General features: G+C 39.0%; 1 protein-coding gene across 2 annotated transcripts in view; it reads left to right on the top strand.

Moving 5' to 3' along the window:
- Lpin (phosphatidate phosphatase LPIN) overlaps nucleotides 1-23,140 on the top strand; it is a 257,365-nt gene that overhangs the window by 43,253 nt on the left and 190,972 nt on the right. For both annotated transcript variants that reach the window (XM_090385615.1, XM_090385616.1), the window contains exon 4: nucleotides 19,113-19,318. In XM_090385615.1, coding sequence (XP_090241741.1) covers nucleotides 19,113-19,318 — 206 coding nt within the window. The remainder of the gene's footprint in view (nucleotides 1-19,112; nucleotides 19,319-23,140) is intronic.

Raw genomic sequence — 23,140 nt, forward strand, 5'->3', positions numbered from 1 at the left:
GGCTACTGTTAATCTATTAGTCCTTGTATCCCCCCAATCTAGCAGTTTTCCGACCCACCTAACACTGCCTCGATAGCATTAGCAAACATTCTTGCACCCTTTCTATTTAAGTGTATCCCATCTCTGTAGAAGCAGTCTCTCCTGTTAACAAGTACAGACCAGGCTGAAAAAAAATTCTACCCCTTGAGCCTTGCACAATCTTTCCAGGGCCGAATTGATCGACAGGGCTCTCATCATATACTCCCTGCTATCGTGTCTGGGCAGAATTGCAGACACTTTCAAATTCAACCCTAATTCACGGCTTTTTTTCAACAGTGACCTGTACTTGTTAAGTAATTCCGCCTGTCTCCTCTTAATATCATTAGTGCCAACGTGTACAACTATATCACCTTTTGTGCCCTTGAAAGATGATATCCGCTCTACAACGTCATCAACCTTTGCCCCTGGCAGACATACCCTGGTCCTGTTCCACCTATCCTTTTTACAAAGCATGTTTCCCATTTCCCTGACAATAGAGTCACCAACAACTACTAGTTCCTTTGGAACCAGCGCATTGTGCCTTGGGGGCAGCCGCTATTTAAAACTTGCTGCCATTTGTGCTAAATTAGAATGATGAGCAATTTTCAAAAATGACAATTCCTACCTTGGAATTCAAATGCTGCAAAGCAAACTGATCATTTACTAGAATGCTTTTTATTAGAAAAATTATCTAATTGAGTTCTTTCATCCATAAAGAGTTATCCATTTTTGTTTATTGGTTTCCATTATGATTCTAAGCATGTGACTAATAAACATAAATTAATCATGCTCAGATTACATTTGAAGCATTCCATAAGCAAAGAACAGTTTTTCACTCAGATTACTTTCTTTAGTTGTCATTATCTCAAAAAAAAGTAAACCAAATGAACTAAAATAAATTTTATACAATAACGAAAAGCCCTGCCTTCTTCAGAAGGCAGGGTCCGCTGAAGAAGAAGGCAGGAGTCTTCGAAAGCTACGGTCGGTATTATCGCCCTTAACCTGGTATTTTAATGTATTTTATTTGATATATATATATATATATATATATATATTTTAAATATTTTTTGTATTTTATCTTTTTTAGTTGTAAAGTTATTTTAATTGTAAATATAGTAGTAAACACAGTTTTTTAAAATTCTAGTTTCCGTGTCTTATTTTAATACGTGGTTGGTGAGAAACATTTAAAATCACAATATGAATTTACCCAACCCCAGAGGCCTGTTTGAAGAATAAGTACTGTAAGTTAAAATGATATAGTAATAGTATTTGCCATATAGTGCAAGTAAGTCACAGGCTTTTGCTGCACTGATTACAAAAAAAAAAAAAAAAACCCAGTCAAGTAGATTAGAAAATACAAATTATATGCTTTCCTCCTCGCACAGATAAGTATCCAGTTGACCTTTGAATTTATTCAAACTCAGCCTCAATGACCTGTGAGGGCAACTTGTTACAGCTATCAACAACTTGCTGTCTGAAAGAAAACTTCCTACAATTATGACCCCTAGTTCTGGAATTCTTTAGAACAGTGAGAATTCCACCTTCACTCATTTTGCTAATCCTTCTCAGAGCCTTAAAAAACCTCAATCAGGTCACCTTCTTTTCTGTAACACTAAAAAGTTTCACATGGAATTGTCTTCTACATTTAATCAGCAAACTGGAAATATTGAAACTGCAGATACTCAGGTGACTAATGACACCACAGAAGTCTATATTAGTATTTGCATTTCCAAATGACAGCACACATTTATAATCCCTCCTAGTATACTGTTATCCAGAATAATAGGAGTTATTAGATAACTATAATTTGCTTATACATGTTGAATTTATTCAGCTAGTCTCAAAGCAATGGAAGGCAGTTATGCCTTTGTAACAGAGGTTTGTATTCCATGATGTAAACTATCTGGACTGTATGTTGGGTGAGCAAATATTTCCTATTTAAAATGGGAGAATTTCTGTGGAGTCATCAATGAAGGGGTATGCTTTTAAATGCAAAATAATTGCTTCCTTACATAGCTGTTTCCAACTTTTTCACCACAATGGACTCCTTTTACCATTATCTTGCATCTACTAGTCTATGAGTTTCTTTCTATGGAGCAATATATTCAATGTAACTTCTCTGTGTAATATTTTCTGCTGCCATTTTGTATGAGGTCCTCATGGGTAGCACAGTTCATACAATCAGCATTCTCACCATACAGTGGAAAAACCAGAGTTCGGAAAAAAAACCCCTCTTAGGTGCCTGGTTGCCAAGCTCTGTAGCCCACATAATCTTAGTCTTTCCTTATATGGTTGTCCTTCTGCTGATCTCATCATTTGAGTTGCCCATCTTTGGACCCTTTCAAGAAGCTCAATGTCTTTTTTTCAGATGAGGTCACCGTTCTAGAACGCAGTATTCCAAATGTGGTCTTACAATGTCATGAACTTTTGCCCCTAGCAGACATACCCCGGTCCTATTCCACCTATCCTTTTTGCACAATATATTTCCTGTCTCCCTAACAATTGAGCAGTTGCCTTATACAATGGGATTATGACCTCCCTATCTCTACAGGATAGCGTTCAATAAATCATCGATAGAACACCATGGGCTTTCTTGGCTGCCTGTATTGTAACTCCCAGATCCCTTTTCTTCTCCACTGTTTTTAATTCATACCCATGAAGTGTATAATTTATTTGTGGGTTGCTATTCCTCAAGTGTAGGACCCTGCATTTAATAGCATTAAAACATAGTGGCCACTTCTCTGACCATCTTTGAATTCAAGTCATCCTGAAGGAGTGCTGCTTGTTACTGATCACCAATGATTCTGCCAATCTTTGTCTTCTGCAAATTTTGACATCACACTTTGTATCCCTTCGTCAATGTCATTTATGAAAATGAGAAACAAAAGTGGCCCAAGAACCGATCCTTGAGGAACCCCACTCCTCGTGTTACACCAATCTGAAGAATATCCATTAATCACAACCCTCTGCCTGCAGCCACCCAGCAATCCAGCTTAAAATCTTATCAATAATCCCAACCTGTTCAAACTTATACAGTAACCTCTAATGAGGAATTGTCAAATGCTTTGCTAAAATCCAGATAAACTTTGTCGAAATTATTCCCAAAATCCAGTTCATGAGTAATGTCAAAATAGCCTACCAAGTTTGTTAAGCGTGATTTACCATTAACAAAGCCATGTTGTGTGTCCTTCAGAATGCCATATCTATCTAAACATCCCTGGATTACACTCTTAATCACTGCCTTTTAGATTTTATCTACCATTGAAGTCAGACTAACCGGTGTGTAGTTACCAACTTCACTCTTAGAACTGCTTTTATTATTAGCAATACGTTGGCACTTCTTCAATCCAAAGGAATCTCCCCTGAGTCCAAAGATCCCCCCCCCTCGACGTGGGCACCTGTACGTGGTGAGGGGACCTCCCAGTGACGCTGCCGGATTTCCAGACTAGCATCACTGGGATCCAACGCCCACAGCCCAGGTTCCAGGCTTACATCAATGGAATCCGGCGTGTTTGCCGTGCGCTGCGACCGTGGAAATTCGGAAAGGGGGATCCTGGTGGTTGAGGGGCCCAGCTTCAATACACCACTTTGGCCCCTGCTTCAACAAGACGGGTGGTCCTGGAAGGCCCGGCTAGGATCAATCGGCTAGTAGGCTCGCCTGCGAGGGTCAACCGTGTCAATGCCACGCCCCTACCCTCATGGTCCGAGGGACAGGATTCAGGCTGGCGGCGGTGCGGGTATAGTGTCTGGGTAGCCCTGGCGTTCCACTCCCGAGCGCATTTATTGCATGCCGGGTAGTGGGTGTCCCTTTGGGCTCCGTGTTGGGTGGGGAGCCCAGGCACTGACCCACTTCAAAACTTCATGAATCCTGATAAACATATTCCTTCAGGGGCCCCAACCCAGTCCCTATCTGAAAATATTGACGGAGAGGCAGATAGCATTATTGCTACAAAGAGGCAGCGAACCGAACTACCATCAGGGCCTGTCCCAAGGTTCTTAATAATGCATTCCACCAACGAAACACCGATTGGTAAAATGTCACCCTTGTTTATACAAAAAGGGTTGGATGGGTTAGCAGGTACACCCAAGTCAGTTAAGTGGCTCCGTTCTGGGGACCTCTTGATTGAAACAAAAAATGACAGGCAGTCTGAACATCTACTCCGAATAACATCAATCGGAGGAATACCCATAACAGTGACACCACACAGAACACTAAATTCATCGAGAGGTGTCATTTCGGAGTGGGACCTTCTCAACGTTACCGAGGAGGAAATCTGCTCTGAATTAAAACCACAGGGAGTTATTGCCGTCAAGAGAATCACTGCGCGAAGGGATGGAAAAATTGTTAAAACCAGGAGTGTTATCCTGACTTTTAACTCTCCCAAACCTCCTGATGAGATTAAAGCTGGCTACATCAACTGTCCAGTGCGTCCATATGTTCCAAACCCTTTACGGTGTTTTAAATGCCAGAAATATGGACATTCTCAAATGGCCTGCCGTGGAGTCCTTGCATGCGCTCGATGTGGTGCAAAGGACCACGAAACAACAGCATGTTCAGCCACGAAACCCACCTGCATTAACTGTGAGGGAGAACATCCAGCCTATTCACGAGCATGTCAGAGGTGGAAAGAAGAAAAAAATTCAACGGCTGAAGACAGAGCTAAACATATCGTACCAGGAGGCAAGGAAAGCAGTGAAACCTCTCAACATCAAAAAACCTACCTACGCCCAGAAGGTAGCAGGGAGGTGTTCGATTGGGACTCAGACGGACATGTCCGTCCCTCCAAAAGAATCATTTACTCCCATCGCACGTTATCTTTTAAGCTCCCAAAAACCTGCACAGAAGGACCAATCAGCTGCCACTCCTATATCGGTACCTCCTAATGTTCCAAAAATAACAAAAGCAAATGCAAAAGAAAAGAATAAAGGTGAAATACCACCTAGTACCCAAGAAAACATGGATGTCGAGCAGAAGGAAGTACAAGAAGACTCAGTTTTGGAGCTCTTTGCTGGGGAGGATATGGACACTGGACAGTGTCTATACTTCCCCAGGAAGGAGAAAGCCAGAACTGAAAAAGGTAAGCCCTCAGCACCTCGGAAGCTGCCTGATGGACCCACCAAGCCAAAATAATGGCTAAATTCCTACAGTGGAACTGTTGTGGATTCCGGCAAAATACTGATGACATCAAGGCACTCCTGCCAAAGCACAAACCAGCTTGCTTTTGCATACAGGAGACTTATTTAAAGGCAAATGATGATCCCACTATGCATAACATTACCATCATTCGTAAGGATAGAACTGTGGATGGTCCTGCTCACGGAGGAGTCACAATCCTCATCGGCAACCAGATCCCATTTCAGCCTTTGCAGCTTACAACTAGCATTGAGGCTGTAGCAATTCGCCTTTCAGTGGGGGTTCTTATTAACTGTCTGCTCCGTTTATTTGCGACCTGGGATTGACATCCCCCAGAAAGGCCTCGATGATCTTATCATGCAATTGCCTTCCCCTTGTTTAATTCTTGGGGATTTCAATGGACATAATTCTCTGTGGGGTGGTGCTAACATCAATCGAAGGGGCGAGTCATAGAGCGTATGCTCACTGACAATGACCTCTCCCTCTTAAATGTGGGAACAAACACCTTCTTCCACATGCCTATCTGTACATTCTCTGCCATTGATCTTTCTATCTGCTCCCCTTCTCTCCTTCCTTCACTTACTTGGGAGATAGAAGAAAATCCATATGGAAGCGATCACTTTTCCATGATAACAACCCTAACTAGTGGTAGACCCTGTCTGCCATTTAGTTTACCACGGTGGAAGATTGATCAGGCTGACTTGAATGCCTTTCAATATCTGGCAAACTTTGACATTGCTACAGTCAGTCAGGAGCCAATCAATGAAGCAGTCATGTATGTCACAGAAACGATTTTCCAAGCAGCTGCAATTGCAATCCCAAAATCATCCAGCTAGTTCCCACTATTTCCCAAACCTTGGTGGAATTCAGAATGCACGGCAGCAAAAAAAGCACAAAACAAAGCGTGGGGGATATTCCGCCGATATCCCACGACTGAAAATTTAATATCATTCAAACGCGTACGTGCGAAAGCGCGTTATGTACGACGTCAGAGCCAAAGGAAATCTTGGATTCGTTTTACATCTTCCATAACTCAGGCTGCTAGCTCAAAAGTAGTCTGGGATAAGATCCGGAAAATGAAGGGAAAATATTCATCATGCCCTTCAGTGATCCTCAAGCACAACGGATGTCCAATTGCAGATCGAACTGCAGTTGCAAATACTTTAGGGGAAACATTTGCAAAAATCTCTGCAACAACATCTTTTCCCGCAGAGTTTTTGGCCCTGAAAAAGAAAATTGAGAAAAACCCACCGAACTTCTCTTCAAAAGGGCTTGAATCATATAACAAGCCCTTTTTACAGGAAGAGTTAAATGCAGCACTCTCTCTCACGCATGCAAGTGCTGTGGGGCCCGATGACATCCACTACGAAATGCTAAAACACCTCTCACCACAATCTAAGGATCACCTTTTAATTCTGTTTAACAGAATTTTTATTCACAAACAATTTCCGGATTCCTGGCAAAGGGCTATTGTCCTTGCTTTCCTAAAACCAGGAAAAGATCCTAGCAATCCAAGTAACTATCATCCTATTGCTCTGACAAGCTGTTTGTGCAAAGTCCTGGAAAGAATGGTTAATGCACGACTGGTATGGTATTTAGAAACAAACGGTCTGCTTTCCAGGACACAGTGTGGCTTCCGAAGAAATAGGTCCACTCTGGACCATTTAATCCGATTGGAAACGACCATTCGTGATGCTTTTATTAAATCCGAGCATTTGGTAGCAGTTTTCTTTGATATTGAAAAAGCATACGACACAGCCTGGCGATTTGGAATTTTAAAAGACTTCTATAACCTTGGTCTTAGAGGTAACCTTCCTGTTTTTATTAAAAACTTTCTTTCGAATCGCCAATTTCAAGTCCGTTTAGGATCTACCCTCTCTCGAGTTTTCTCTCAGGAAGAGGGAGTCCCACAAGGATCCGTTCTAAGTGTCACGCTTTTCGCAATCAAAATAAACTCTATCGCAGAACAACTTCCACCCACTGTAAACAATGCCCTCTATGTAGATGACTTTGCTATATTTTGTCATTCATGCAATATGAGGGTCATTGAAAGGCAACTGCAGAAAACCATTGATCATCTTACAGCTTGGTCTTTGGCTAATGGGTTCAGATTTTCATCACAGAAGACTGTGTGCACTTCTGTCGCAAACGTAATCTTCATCCTGACCCAGAATTAAGGCTTGGGCAAAATAACATCCCAGTTGTAGCAGAATTCAAATTCCTTGGACTTATTTTCGACCAAAAGCTGACATTTTTACAACATATTCGTCAGCTGAGGACAAGATGTGTCAAAGGGCTTAACATCCTTCGTGCCCTTTCGTCAACCTCATGGGGCGCAGATCGTGCTACCCTTCTTCGTCTCTACCGGGCAATTGTCCGTTCCAAACTCGACTATGGGTCTCAGGTCTATGGTTCTGCTAGAGATAGTGCACTTCGGTGGTTAGATCCAATCCACCATCAAGCCATCCGGACAGCCACTGGAGCATTTCGCACATCTCCTGTCCAAAGCCTTTACGTTGAAGCAAATGAACCATCTCTGTCTCTTCGACGTAAGCAGTTGTCCTTACAGTACTCCTTCAAATTAAAATCCCTGCCTGATCATCCCATGTGGCCATCCGTTTTTGAGCCGCGCTGGGAAAACCTGTACAACACCCGTCGGACTGCCAACAAACCTTTTGGTATTCGCATTCAAGGGCTGCTGAATGAGCTAAACTTGACGGTAGACAACGTTGCCCAGTCACCAAGGCAATTCTTTCCACCCTGGCATGCTTATTTTCCAATTTGCGACTTCTCCCTTAAGATCTGGGAGAAGGCTACTACACCGCCATCTGTCTACCAGCAACTCTTTGCATCACATAGACTGCAGTATTCTGACTTTTTGCCAATCTATACAGATGGCTCAAAGTTAGAATGTCATGTGGGATCTGCTGTTGTGTTCCCTCACAAAACATTATCCTATAAGATCCCACAAGAAACTAGCATATATACTGCAGAGTTGCATGCAATACAATCAGCCCTAGATCACATTAAAAATCGCGACTACCAGAGGTATATGATTCATTGTGATTCATTGAGCGTATTACAGGCTCTAGTATCGGTGAGGTATAACCCTCATCCGATCCTGTCCAGGATCCGGAAGATTCTTTTTTCTCTCGTGGAATTAGAATTTGATATTCGCTTTTGCTGGATCCCAAGCCACATTGGGATTCGGGGAAATGAATCAGCTGATACCGCTCCCAAATCAGCCATTTCCCTGGATAATCATTGCCTGTCAGTCCCCTATACAGACTACAGGCAAATAATACGTTCTATTTTACTCTCCCAATGGCAAGATTCTTGGCACAGACAGGCCACAAATAAATTACATCGCATTAAGCCTGTAATTACGCAATGTCAGTCCAGTCTACACAGGGTCCGAAGAGAGGAAGTTGTTCTTGCTTGGCTCCGCATAGGTCATTGTCATCTAACCCATTCCTACTTGCTGAGGACGGATAACCCACCTATGTGTGAGATATGTAATGTTATTTTAACCGTTAGTCATATTTTAATAGAATGTCCTGTTTTTATAGAAGCACGACGCTTGTATTTTACCGCTTTTAATAATGTGACTGAGCCATTTACACTCAGTCAGATTATAGGTGACAGAGACAATATGTCCAACGTTTTTAACTTTTTACAATCTATTAATTTTTATACAAGAATCTAAGGTTTATACTTTTTATACTTTTACTTTGTATCTTTTGACAATAATTAATTGCTTGACGTGGTAGCTTTAGCTACCAAAATGTTTAGTAGCGTTTTTAAATTTTGACTTGGCGCAATATGGCCTTATGGCCTTAGCTGCCAATGCTCCATAAAAAATCAAATCAAATCAAAAACCAAAGATTCCCTCATAATTAACCTGAATGGTTCAGTATACTCCCTCGAGCTCTCCCTCATAAACTCAGAGCCTTACTTAATTAATTTTATGCTCAGAAGTTTTTCTAATAAACAGTCATCTGTAATTATGACATCACTAATTTCATATGGCTCAGCCTCAGTTGCACTGCCTCTTCTCAGTATAAAGAGTCTTTCATCAGCAAAGACAGTTACAAAGTACATGTTCAGTTCATCTGCAGTATCAGATGGATTGTCTAAGACTTTCCCACACAAGGTGCACAGGGTTTCAATCTGATTTGATTTTTTCTTCCTTTTTTTTTTTTTTTTTAAAGAAAACCCCAAACGTTGAGAGGTATTACAACCTATAGTACTTAGTACAGTGCTTGGGTTGCAGGTTGAGAAGACGAAAGAAGATATTTGTTGACATTAGATTTGAACATATGTGGACTAATTTTCAGGAAATACATATGAAGAAAGGTTGTTCCAGAAAACGACAGTTGAATGATTAAACAAGGAAGATGAAAAGCTGGTTCTTTGAGTTTGAAGTTGGACAGTAAATGGATGTTGACTGGTGGCAGCACGTGTTCAGACTGTTTTGAAAGAGAGAGCGGGAAATAAAGAAGAACAGTGCTAATGGAAGTATCTGTAGAAAAGGCATGCAGCAGAAACAGTATGTCTATGAGACAGCGAGTGGAGAGACTCTGTTAGAGATGAGTCATTAATTAAACTAACTGCTCTCTTCTGAATGGAATCTCGAAGCCTGAGAGAGGTTTTGGGGGCACTGCCCCAGTTGTGGGAACAATATTCCATGGTAGGGCAGATTTGTAATTTGTACAGAGTGAACAGCTGTTTGGAAGAAAAGTAATGCAGAGAGTGAATGAGTAAACCAAGTTTTTTTTTAGATGCAGAGGAAGCAATATTTGTAATGTGCTTATGCCAAGAGAGATAAAAAGTCAGGGTAATCCCCAAAAAGAGATATATCATCTTGCCTAGAAATCGGAGTGTCACTAAAGATAGGAGCAGAAGAATCCTTTTTGCAAGATATAAGACAAGACTGAATTTTGGAAGGATTGAAATCATCTAAGTTGTCTATGCCCCACTGGAGAATTACGTGGAGATCGGCATTTAAGGAATTGGTAGTGGATATTTGAGAAGTTGAAGCTGATTGAGCAGGGCAAGGTTTCTCAAAGTGGAAAGTGGAATGCAGTGTTCTATCATTGGCAAAACTATAGATAGGATTTCCAGTCAATGGAAGAAGGTCATTAATATACAAGAGGAAAAGAGTGGGGGAAAGAACTGAACCTTGGAGAACACCGGCATTTGTGGAGAAGTTAGAAGACAGAGCTATCTACCATCACCCTCAGTGAGTAATCAGAGAAAACTCGATAACCAATTACAAAAAAGAGTTGGCAAACCATAAGATGGAAGCTTGTTTAGAAGACCTTTATGTCAAACACGATCGAAAGCCTTTGAAATGTCAAGAGCAACTGCTTGTGTTTCACTGAACTTTTCCATTGAATTTGTTCTTAAATGGGTAACATAAGCCGGAATACCACCAGTGGATTGACACTAATGGAATCCATACTGGGAATCGTTGATCTGATCGAAAGTTTCTAGGTAGTTTAAGAGTTCGCAATTAATTGATTTTTCCATTACTTTAGAAAGAGTAGAAGTAATTGCAATTGGATGGGAGGGATTTGTCACCCTTTTTAGGAACTGGCTGGATATGAGGAAATTTCCAAGCAGAAGGAAAAACACCTTTGGAATAAGAAAGTGAAAAACGGCGGCAAAGAACAGGAGTAAGTTCAGGAGCACAGGTTTTGAGAATAAGTGGAGAAATACCATCAGTACCTGGAGCTTTCCTAGCATCAAGATTTATCAAAATCCTTTTGACAGAAGACCACAGGAGGCATCGAATGGCATGTGTTGGGAATGGTCGGAGGTGTTTTACCAAGTTCATTAATACATGAGTTGGAAGAAGAATGGGATGCTAGCAGGTCAGCTTTATCCTTGGCTGAAGGGACAACAGAACTATCTGGTTTTGACAGAGGTAGGAGCAGAGAAGGGCAAAAGTTGCAGCCAATAGCGTTGGCAAGAGACCGGAATGCTCACCTGCCATAAGGACAAGAAGCAAGTTTTTTCTACTCTTAGCCTGCTCAAAATCTAGTTTAGACTGATTAATAACTGCTTTACAATTATTGTGAACTTTTGTGTAGGCAGAAAATGGAACTGAAGAATTGGAAACAAGCCAATTACGATATGCAACGTTCTTCTGTTGAACAGCCTTAACACATTTATTGGAAAACCAAGGTTTAGATAAAGAACAAGATTTTAAAGTGGAGTGTGGAATAAAAGATTTGATTCCTACTAGAATAATTTCACTGACACGATTGCGCCTCCGTAGCCAGGTGGGCTGGAGCAGCAGTGCGTAGCACACGCTTCTTGGTTAGACCAGGGTTCGAGCCCGTGACCACCAAATACGGAGGATGTAGAAAGGTCGGAATGACCACCGCATATCCCCGGAGCAATATGGCCTTAGTTGCTAATGCTCCTAAAAACCAAATAACAAACAAACAAACAACAAATGACACGAACTGAGTAAACGTTGACATCAGAAGTTTTGAAACAGTAATCAGACCAAGGAAAAGAAGAAAAGAAATCTCGCAGGTCATCCCATTTTGCATTCTTGTAATGCCAAACAATACGAGGTTGGGAATAGCGATGAGATAAAGGCTCCATTGGAGAAGAGACAATCACCAAGTTGTGATCTGAGGTGTCTAAAGGACCACTCACTTCGACCGTGTACTTAGAGGGGTTGTTTGTGAGAAAAAGATCAAGCGTGTTGGCTGTATGGTTAGGATTGTCCGGTATTCTTGTAGGTAAATGAACAATATGTGCAAGGTCGTTAGTAATTGCAAAAGCCTCAGCATCTCGACCAACTGGGTCGGTGTGATTAGAAAACGGAAGCCAGCTGGGGTTGTGAACATTAAATCACTAAGGAAAATTACCTCAATGTTAGGAAAGAAAGTCAAGTTGCAAAGAGAGGAAGTCAAGTGATTAGTGGAGTTCGGAGAACGGTAGAGACAACAGATGAATTTGACACAATGTGAGGTTGAGAGATTTTAAGCCAGAGAAGATTGAAAAGATTAGATTCCAAATTACCAAGTCTGACAGGGAATATCAGAACAGACATATGCACAAGTACCATCTTTGAGGAATCATACTGCGAATAATTTGGGCATTTGAGGTGAGCAGTAGTTGAATCAACCGATAACTGAGATTCTGTGTGAAAAAGTACATGGCGGAATGAACTAGGAAGTGTTTCGGAGGTTTTGATCTTTTTGCAGATAAGCTTACTCTATTAGTTTGACAATTCATCATGTATTCAATAGTAAGAAAAAGTGAGGGGGGGCTGTGTGAAGTAATGAAATTTTTGGATATGGCATACACATGGTAAGAATATACCCCTTGTATTCACATATATGAAAAATTTCCTCTCCATTCTTTGATCTCTTAGACAATGCTTTCTCTGATCTTATTTGTGGTACTGTTACCGATCAACTTGTACTTGTTGTAGGCTTCAGTACTTTTTATTGTTCTGACTGTCCCATGCTATCCTTTTCTACTCTATTTGACCAGTCAGCTCTGCCGTCATCCATTTCGGCATCCTCCTATAATATTTTCTTAAAGGCATGTATGCATTCATAGCTTTTCTGATTTTTGCTTTAAAAGTATTCCATAATTCAAATGTATTTGCCATCCCTCGGCAATCAGCCCAGTTCACAGATGCCATGTAGTGCCTTAAATTGCATCTGTATGGAATCTGTGAACTGATGCCATATAATTCCTTAAATTGTCAAAGTTTCCTCTTCTGAAGTTAAAACCCATGCCTTTAACTACTGCAACATCTTTCTTCATCTTCCAGCTGATGATTGCACGATCACTTCCTAACAATGGTTTCTGTACTTAAGCCATGGGATGTCATCTGAATCGTTAGTAATGATGAGGTCAAGAATATTCTCACATCTAGTACTTTCTCCAAATGTTGATACAAATAATAATCTAGTTTATTTAAAAAATTTTCCCTCATCATGAATTTCTCTCCCACTTATTCCTAGGCGCCTCGATAGCCAGGTGGGAAGGAGCAGCAGTGCGTAGCACACGCTTCTTGATTAGACCGGGGTTCGAGCCCGTCACCACCAAATATGGAGGATGCTGAAAGGTCAGGGAATGACCACCGCATATTCCGGAGCAATATGGCCTTAGTTGCTAATGCTCCTAAAAAAAAAAAACCAAATAACAAAAAAAATAAAAAAATAACCCACTTATTCCAATCAATCTGGGGCAGACTAAAGTCACTCATAATAAGACAAAATATTTTGTTAACAAAATATTTTATATAAATGTAAAATATTTTGCTATAAATATATAAATAATTTATGTTAACAAAGTATCGCGGAAATTGAACTGTTGACAGAATTTGAATTCCTAAAGAAGTAATTTAAGCTACCGAACAAAAGTTACGAAATTCCTGTCAAAATATCGATAACAAAGGCTATCTGAATATTAAGTTGTAGGTTTCCAAATACTTTACAAAATTAAACTTCCAATATGGATACAATACTTTTAAGCTACCCAATGAAAGTTATCAAGTTCCCGCCAAAATATTGTTAGCAAAGGCTATCTGAAGTATTTGGAAAGCTGTAGCTTTCCAAATACTTATCGAAATACGAAAATAAACTAACCTACGTGACTATAATTCAAACTATATATTAACTACAGTTTAGTATATTAAAATAAAAAATCCTCAAAATTATTTCAAAAACTAACCTGCAATTAAGAGCTTCGAAAATACATCCAAAAATGTAAGGGAAAGCATGTACCCCACGTTACAGAAGAACAATTTAGTATGATGTTAGTTTGCAAAAAAGTAACTCATTATAAATAAACAAAAATCCAGATATTTCTCCTGGAACATTCTGCCAACTCTCCTTACTGGAGTTTGTACTCTACTAAAGAGACAAAAACAGAGGGCCTTGTTTTTGTTTCTTTAGTAGAGTACTAGCTTGTTTCTTTAGTTAATTATAAGAATCTGCAGCCTATAGGGACTTCACCTGAATCTAAGGTGCTCTCATTGCATAGCTAGAGATTTGCTTTCCTCTTTTTGCTTTATCTTTCAGTATAAGTAGATTGTTTCCATCAGCTCCTTTTGTTCACTTTTAATTTCAATAACTTTGCTTGTAGTCCATTATCAACTATAAAATCATTTAATTCCCATTAACATTAGCAAGGCCACTGATATCTGAAGATTAGAAACTTCCTTATTTTTGAATGTGGGTGCTAAATATATGGATGCGGTTTATTTGTAATGCATGCAATACACTGCTGTACTAGACCAAGCTGATGTCTCCAAACTAAGACAACAAACCACATAACATCCTCCTCCAGCTGATTAACTATAGAAATTAACTTGCATTTAGTGAAAAAGCATCATATGCAGTGCTTTTTTTTGACATGGTATGGTGTACCGGCACCTTTATTAACAGTGACGTGTGATATTTGGATGCAACGCACTTCAAAATTTGTTATATTCCGTAAATTTTTTTCGCATGCTTACCTACTATTCAAATAAGCTTAAAATTATTTAACTAAATTTGCATTTTTTAGTGTCTATTTTTAATATTTTCTATATGAAATTGTAAACCATTTTTATAATTCTAAATTACTTAGTCTGGCCTCTGTTTAACGAAGTCCTTTTATAGCGAATTATTTTGAATTCCCCTTGGAAGTTACATTTAAAATAGTTTCTGTTGAGCGAAGAAAATTTTCATATAAAGAACGGATTAGGAGAGAATTAACTCTGTACGCACTGTTCACATTTCTGGCCTTCAGGCAATTTGTGCTTCTGTGCAAATTAAGAGAGCTAAAGCATTCTACAACTTAGTCGTACCTGCTGAAAACTGTCCGACCACCTGTCCCACATACGGAGGAGTTGCACTCGTCAAGAGTGAGCAGATCAAGGTGTATTCCCAATGGGATCTGGCCCGCCTACTGCAGTGGTGGTGTCCAACCTTTTCCCGTATAGTGGCCATATTCAAAAAAATTCAAAGTTCTTTAATGTGTTACATTTTCCATCCCTTGTTGCATGTAAAAGTAAAATTGAAAATATTTGAAAATTTTATTAAGTACAATACACAATTACATTTACTGAACAAAACATTTAATGAGAATTTTTTTGATAATTAACAAAATTTAAAATGCTGTTTTAGTTCACTTTCCTTGCAGGCCGTAGGTTGGACACCGCTGTGAATCAACTGTAAGAGAAGAAAAATGCATGGGATGCATATAAATTATCAAGCGACTCAGAAGCCTATGGCAGATATAAGCTATTCTGTAATCAGGTCACAAAGGAGGTTAGGCAGGCGAAGGTAGATTACGAGAAATCCTTGGCAAAAGATGCTAAGAAAAACAGCAAGGATTTCTTTACTTATATAAACTCTAAATGGAAGGGGATGAATCTGATTGGTCCACTTGACATCGATGGTTCGACTGTTGATGATCCTGCTCAGATAGCAAACAAACTGAATGAGTATTTTGCATCTACATTCACACATGAGGAATTATTAAGGTTTGAAAATGGCAGAAGGTTATCAAATTGTAGCAGGGTGCTTAATGATTTTGTAATAACTGAGAGCAAAGTAGAGGAGAAATAAGAAAAGTACCTGGGGTGGATGGGATCTATCCAGTTATATTAAAGGAGGCGGCAAAGCAACTAAGCAAACTCTTAGCCATAATTATGAGAGCATCCTTGGACTTGGGGAAGGTTCCCACAGACTGGAGATGTGCAAATGTATCCCCAATTCACAAAGGGGGATCGAAGGGTGACATGAGTAATTACAGACCAGTTAGTTTAACTTCTGTTCCGTGTAAAATAATGGAGTCACTGGTTAAAGATGCATTGCAGGATCATCTATACAAGACTGCAGCAACAATTCAGACACAGCAAGGGTTTGTTAAGGGAAAGTCTTGTCTGACAAATTTGATAGGATATTATGATGTGGTTACAAAGGAACTGGATGCAAAAAATAATTTTGATATCATATATTTGGATTTCAGGAAAGCTTTTGACACTGTTGCGCATGGAAGACTATTGTACAAATTGGAGCAGAATGGTATTAAGAGTAAGTTGCTACAATGGATAAAAGGATGGTTAAGTGGAAGAAGACAGAGGGTAGTAATCAACGGGTGCTGCTCTTTGTGGACTAATGTTATTAGTGGAGTCCCACAGGGTTTGATGTTGGGTCCACTGTTGTTTTGTATATTTATCAATGATATTGATGAAGGTATATCAGGCTTAGTGCGAAGTTTTCAGATGATATAAAGGTTGGCAGGGTTGTTAATGACAGTAATGGCAGTGTGCTACTGCAACAGGATCTAGATAATTTGGGCAGATGGGCAAAGAAGTGGCAACTGAAGTTTAACCTTGACAAATGCAAAGTACTACATATGGGTAGAAGTAACCCCAGAGAAAGGTACCAACTGTGTGGTACTACACTTAAGGTGGTAGAAAATGAAAAAGACCTGGGAGTAATTGTGCAGTCAGATATGAAGTTTTCTGAGCATTGCAGACAGGCTGCCAGGGCAGGTCATGGGATTTTATAGGAATTTGTATATAGGAATTTTCGTAGCAGGGAAAAGGAGGTGATTTGAGTACGCCTTGAGTACTTTGTACAGGTCTGGAGGCCTAATTTTAGGAAGGAGATTTGCTTGAGCGTGTACAGAGAAGGGCAACAAGATTTGGTGAGGGGAATGAAGGGATCCTCTTACCAAGAGAGGCTTAAGTTCTGCAAATTGCAGTGGCTGGAGATTAGGCACCTGCACGGTGATCTGATTGAGGTGTAAAGGCCTTGAATGGGTTGTGCAACCTGAATTCTGATGGGATCCTTCCACTTGTTCAGGATAACGAACCTAAGGGGGCATAAATTCAAATTAAGAAGGGACAGATGTAGAATAGATGTGCGGAAATTTGCCTTTAGCCAGCGGGTGGTTAATTGCTGGAACAAACTTCCATCTGTCGTTGTGGAAGTTGATAGGTTGAATAAATTTAAGGAGGAACTGGACAGGCATTTGGAGGGAATGGTGTGATGACTTTTTTTTTTTTTTTTGGCTGATGCTGCCTAAGCTCATACACTTGCTTTCTTGCATCACATGCCACTACTACTACTACCCCGTTTGAGAATTAGAAATGTGATTTTTTTCTTTTACCCCTTGGCATTTGGTGAAAGTGAAGTTAGAAAATTGTCAATTAGGTTACAGTTAAATGAAAGAGATGCAATTTGTGGATTTCGGGATACCTAATTGAAAAGAACTGAAGCATTTGATGGATGCTCTGAGTATGATACCAATTTTATCGAGTGAATGTGAATGACGATTTTCACAAATGAATCTGATCGTCAGCCCAACCAGCTTCGTTGATGACAAAAAGTTTCTTCACTAGAATTTCTTAAAATTGTATGCCCACCGCTGACCCGCTTCGATCCAGCAAAATATGTCGATTTGTGGCTGCTTCGGAAACGTCATTCAGCAACCGACACACAAAGAGGAAGAAAAGAAGTCGGCATAGGACAGGGGTTGGCAATCTGTTGCTCGCGAGCTGCATGCAGCTCTTTTAACACATAACTGAGGTTAACTTTACAGCTCATGTGAAGCCCAGTTTTAAATGGAGTTAAGAGGACTTAAAAATCAAGGACATGTGGAGGCAAGACTAAAATTCCTTAAAACTGAAATTGAGGATTTGGAGATTCAAAAGGCTGCCCTTGCAATTCTACACAAATGGACAGCGATAGATGAGTTGAAAATGCAAGACCAACTTGCGTTGGATGTGTGGAGTAACTTACTGGACACATACATAAATTTGAAATATATTTGCATTTGGACTTCTCTCAGTTTTTGGTTCAACTTATTTCAGCGAGCAAATATTTTTGAACGTTAACTATATTAAAAATAAATCAAGAAACCGTCTGAATAATACGAGCATGTTTAAAGCTCATGTTTAATTACAACATACTCGCATGATGGTGAGAGGCTCGCTCAAGAAGTTCATCAGCAAAAGTCACATTAATTTGTATCTAATTGGATGTTTGTTATGTTTTTTCAGTATTAATAAATAATATTTCAAAATATATTTTTTAATAAACATCTTCCCACTCTATTCCATCACCCCCCTCCCAGCTTGAGCTGAGATGTGGCTCTTCGGATTCTCTCTCTTAATTAGATTAAAAATGGCTCTTCACTCAAAAAAAAAAAAAAAAAGGTTGCTGACCCTTGGCATAGGGTGTCGGATGAGAACTTAATAAAAATTTGGAATATTCTACAAAAACTTTATTGTGAAATTATTTTTACTTATGTTATTATTTTTTACTTACTTTATTATTTTTTACTTTATTATTTTTTACTTACTTTATTATTTTTTACTTACTTTACTCACATTTTACTTATTTTTTTATATACTCGAATAATAAATTTATGCTTAATAAACTGTGTGTTAATACACTTAATTTGTTGTTCTTATTCTAAAAACAGTACTACTAAAGTAACAATATCAGAAAAAAAATCGTTTTTTTTTTCCATATCCTTTTAATTTTAAATTTTTTTTGATAGCAAAGAATGAGTACCGGCACCTATTAATATTTTTTTTTTTTTTTTTTTTTTTTTTACAAAAAAAACACCGATTATATGTAACTGAGAAAAACAGTTTGCTACAAATTCTTCACATCTCAGATGAAGAAAATCAACATATGTCTGTTTTACCCAAATAAACAGCACTCACCTCAAAGGAGAAGTATACTGCTGTTTATTTGTAATGGATGTAATATGTATGTGATAAAAATATTTTACATTTCACATGTGGTAATTCATACTTTTGTATTAAACTTATGTTAATTTTATGTAGTCCTTGTAGCTCTAATTACTTGAGTTTGAGTTAGTACTAATTATTGCAAACATAATAAATCAGAAATATTTTTATTATATTTTTTTTAAGAATGACTAGTAATAAATAATATTATTATTTTTCCATTAGTCCATCTGGTTCTAGACCTCCTAGTCCAAAATCTGATACAGAGTATGAAATAAATAAGAATGATGCCACAAGCCAAACAGATATTGATGAAGTGAGTTGGGGATGGGGCCAACTTCCAGTTCTCCCACAAGAAAGAAAGCCTTCTCTGAACAAAACTGAAGTTCTGTCATCGGATGATGAAGATTCAACTGACAAAACACAGAAAGGTGAAGAAGAATACATTTAATTTATGCTGCACACTGTCTTGCCAAATTTCGGTATTGTGTATGGCTTCATTATGCCTGAATTATAGTTGAAATTAGTATTGGGAGTGGCAAATGCTGCAACAAGGCTTCCAGACCTGTATACAGTACTTAAGATGTGGCCTAACTATTATATTGTATGATGGGATAATCACCTCATTATCTCTGCTTGGAAAGTTCCTGTATATCATTTACAAAATCCTGAGCTCTTCTGGAAGCCTGACTACATTCCCCAGAGAATTTCATATCTGACTGCACAATTACCCATAGCTCTTTTTCATTTTCCACTGACCCGAGTGTAGTACCACATAGTTGGCATGTTGATCTGGGATTACTGCTACCCACATGCATTACTTTGCATTTCTTAATGTAAAACTTAAACTACCATTTCTAATTTTTATAGATTTTGTTGCAGTAGCTTATCTTTATTATCATTAACCACTCTACCAACCTTTTTACTATCTGTAAACTTAGACATTAAGCCTGATATACCTTCATCAATAAATACAGAAAACAACACTAAGCCCAGCACTGAACCCTGGAGGACTCCTCTGATAACATTAGTCCACAATGAGCAGTGTCCATGAATAACCACTGTTTTATCCCACTCAACCAACCCTTTACCCATACCAGCAACTTGTCCTTAATGCCATACTGTTCTAATTTGTACAGCAGTCCTTTATGTGCAACAGTAATCAAAAGCTTTCCTGAAATCTAAGTATATAATATCAAAATTATTTTTTGCATTAGATTCCTTTGTTGCTGCATCATAAAAAAAAAAAAAAAAAAAAAGTAAAGTGCAGCCATTATCAACCCACTGCAGGATGGAAGCCTCCTCAACAATTCATGCTGAGGGAAATGGACCATAATCTGCCACGCTGGTCCAGTGCGGGTTGGTAGATCGACCGTATTCAGCAGTCAGGGGCTTGAACCCCGGTCTGCTCAAAGAGCGTGTGCTACTGCACTCCCGCTCCTGCCCACTCGGCTACATAGTATCCAATAAAATTGGTCAGACAAGATCACCCCTTAACAAATCCATGCTGTGACTGCAGTATAATTGCATACCTGTCTAGATGATCCTGCATTTTCTTCGTTAACCAGTGATTCATTTTCCCTGAAAAGAAGTTAACCTAGTAGGTCTGTAATTACTCCTGTCACTCTTTGATCTCCCTTTGTGAATTGGTAGTACATTTGCACATCTCCAGTCTCTAGGGACCACCCTTAAAGCCAAAGATGCTCTCATAATTATGGCTTTGCCCTTGCTGTTTCTCTTAATATAAATGGACAGATCCCATGCATCCTGGGTGCTCTTTATGTTTAGCTTCAACAATTTCTCTTCCATTTTCCTCTCAGTTATCACAAAACCATTTAACTCCTTGTTAAAATTTGATAAACTTCTGTCATCCCATTCCCTAAAGAATTTCTCATGTGTGAATATAGATGAAAAATACCTATTCAGTTTATCAACCACCTGAGTGGGAACATCAAGAGTTAAACCATCAACGTTAAGTTTATTGATGTGATTCAACCTCTTTCTTTTACTTTAACATAAATAAAGAAATCTTTGCTGCTTTTCTTTTCATTCTTTACCAACGGCTTCTCGCAGTCTACTGTAGCTTGCTTAATCTCTCTTCTGACTTGATTACACACAACATTTTTTATCTACCATAGGTTTCTGATAGTTTATATGCATCCCATGCACTTTTTTTTTTCTCTACCACATGTCTCATTAGTTCATCTGACATCCATCTGCATCTAAACCTTGAACAGTATTTCTTATTTGGTATGAAAACTAGTATCTTCTACAATTACTCTCCTGAATGCTTCCTGTCTAGAATTTGCTGTTGGTAACACAATCAGTTGGTCCCACTGCATAGTTTTAAATTCTATCTGAGACCACTGTAGGCACTCTTGCAAAAGCCCTTCTCTTTACCATTGATACTACTTTTTCTTTAAGTAAATCCCACATCAATACACTGTGATTACTGTCACCCGGTGGGTCTTTTAACTGCATGTTCTTAATGCATGAAGAATTATTTCTTATAATCAGATTAAGAGTATTACTTCCTCTTGTTGCCTCTCAACATACTGCTGTAGAAAACAGTCCAATAAATCCACAAAAGTCTTGCTAGTGTGTAAGTGAACAACGTACAAGTTGCAGTTAATATCTGGAAAGTTAAAATCCCCCATTATAACATATTTTAATTTACTGTCTGACTCTGTATAGTTGTTTGCTATGCCCATCACAGTCATTATGCCTGTAACACACTCCTACTCTTCTTTTCATTTTCCCAGTACTTATTTCACACCAAACTGACTCAGCATTGCACTGGCAACACATGTTGACCAGGTGCACTGCCTTAAATTTGATGTGCTTCCCTATCCTGTTCTGTCTGTCTGGCCTTTCTGTGCACATTGTACTCCCCATATTAAAATTCTACATTCTTATGGCTGTGTAACACCATGTCTGATATCGTACAATGTCCACATTTGATGACTTAATCAGTACTGCTGATTCATCAAATTTATTTACTATGCTCCTGGCATTAGTTTACATGCAAGCATACATACACCTGTTCTTACTTTTAGTTATCCTAACACAACCCATGTATTTACTTGTTTCATGATGATCCATAGGAGGTTTTGGAATCCCTGACACCCTTCTTTCCAGGCTGCTGCATGCTGAAATAGAAGCAGTGCAAGAATCACTTTCACATCTGTCTGTGGTTCTAGTTAACTATTAGTCTGTGTATCCCTCCCTCCCAAGCTAACAGTTTTCCAACCCACTTTGATATCTGCCTGCAATGTCATCTACTTTTGCCCCTGGTAGATATACATTGTCCTATTCCACCTGTTTTCTTTCTTTCTTTTTTTTTTTTCATGTATGAGACGTATACATAATGCACTCTCATACACAATATATTGTATATGAGCAGTATACACACTTTTTTTTTTTTTTTTTTTTGTCTCGCCTTTTCCCATTATTATTTGGGGTCAGCGTTTTTATTGTTTTGGCATGCAATTTTTTACGGCCGGATGCCCTTCCTGACGCCAACCCTCACCCTTTATTCGGGCTGGGGATATGCAGTGGTCATTCCCTGACCTTCTGCATCCTCCGTATTTGGTGGTCACAGGCTTGAACCCCAGTTTAATCAAGATGCGTGTGCTACGCACTACTGCTCCTGCCCACCTGGCTACGGAGGCACCATGAGAAGTATACACAATATACTTTTTATATTCCTAACAATAGAGTCACTGACAATAACTACCTCCTTTGTGACCAGCACAATTCTGCCTTGGGCAGACTTGTGCCACTGTTGCCTGATGCACAGGTGTAATCTCTGGCATTGAGTTGGACAGCTGAGAGCTTGATGGGCCCCTCATTAATTCTTCCAAGCACATTCACCTTTTTCTTCAAACTCTCATGAACACCATCAGAATGTGATTTTGCACCTAATTTCATCACACTCTGTGCAACAAGCACACATGAATTCATCACCTTGGTTGTATAATGTCCCATTCCAGAAAGATTTACAAACCACACAAGTAGCACATTTTGTAAGACCATGATCTGTAGGAGAATTTCTCCCTTCAGTTCTGCCCCAAGCCATGGCACTACCACTACTTTGAACCCGTTGCTTTGCTGCTCTGTTCCATTTAAATTCAATTTAATTTTAGATCACTATGCAAACTAATAGATACCTGAATGCAATAATATGTATTATTATGTACTGTTACATTATAATAATAATAATAAAATTCTTTATTCACAAAATTTTACAAGGA

The sequence above is a fragment of the Mastigoproctus giganteus genome, chromosome 12, assembly GCF_048544385.1.
Source record: "Mastigoproctus giganteus isolate SK-2022 chromosome 12, ASM4854438v1, whole genome shotgun sequence".
In the NCBI taxonomy this organism is placed as follows: Eukaryota; Metazoa; Arthropoda; class Arachnida; order Uropygi; family Thelyphonidae; genus Mastigoproctus; species Mastigoproctus giganteus.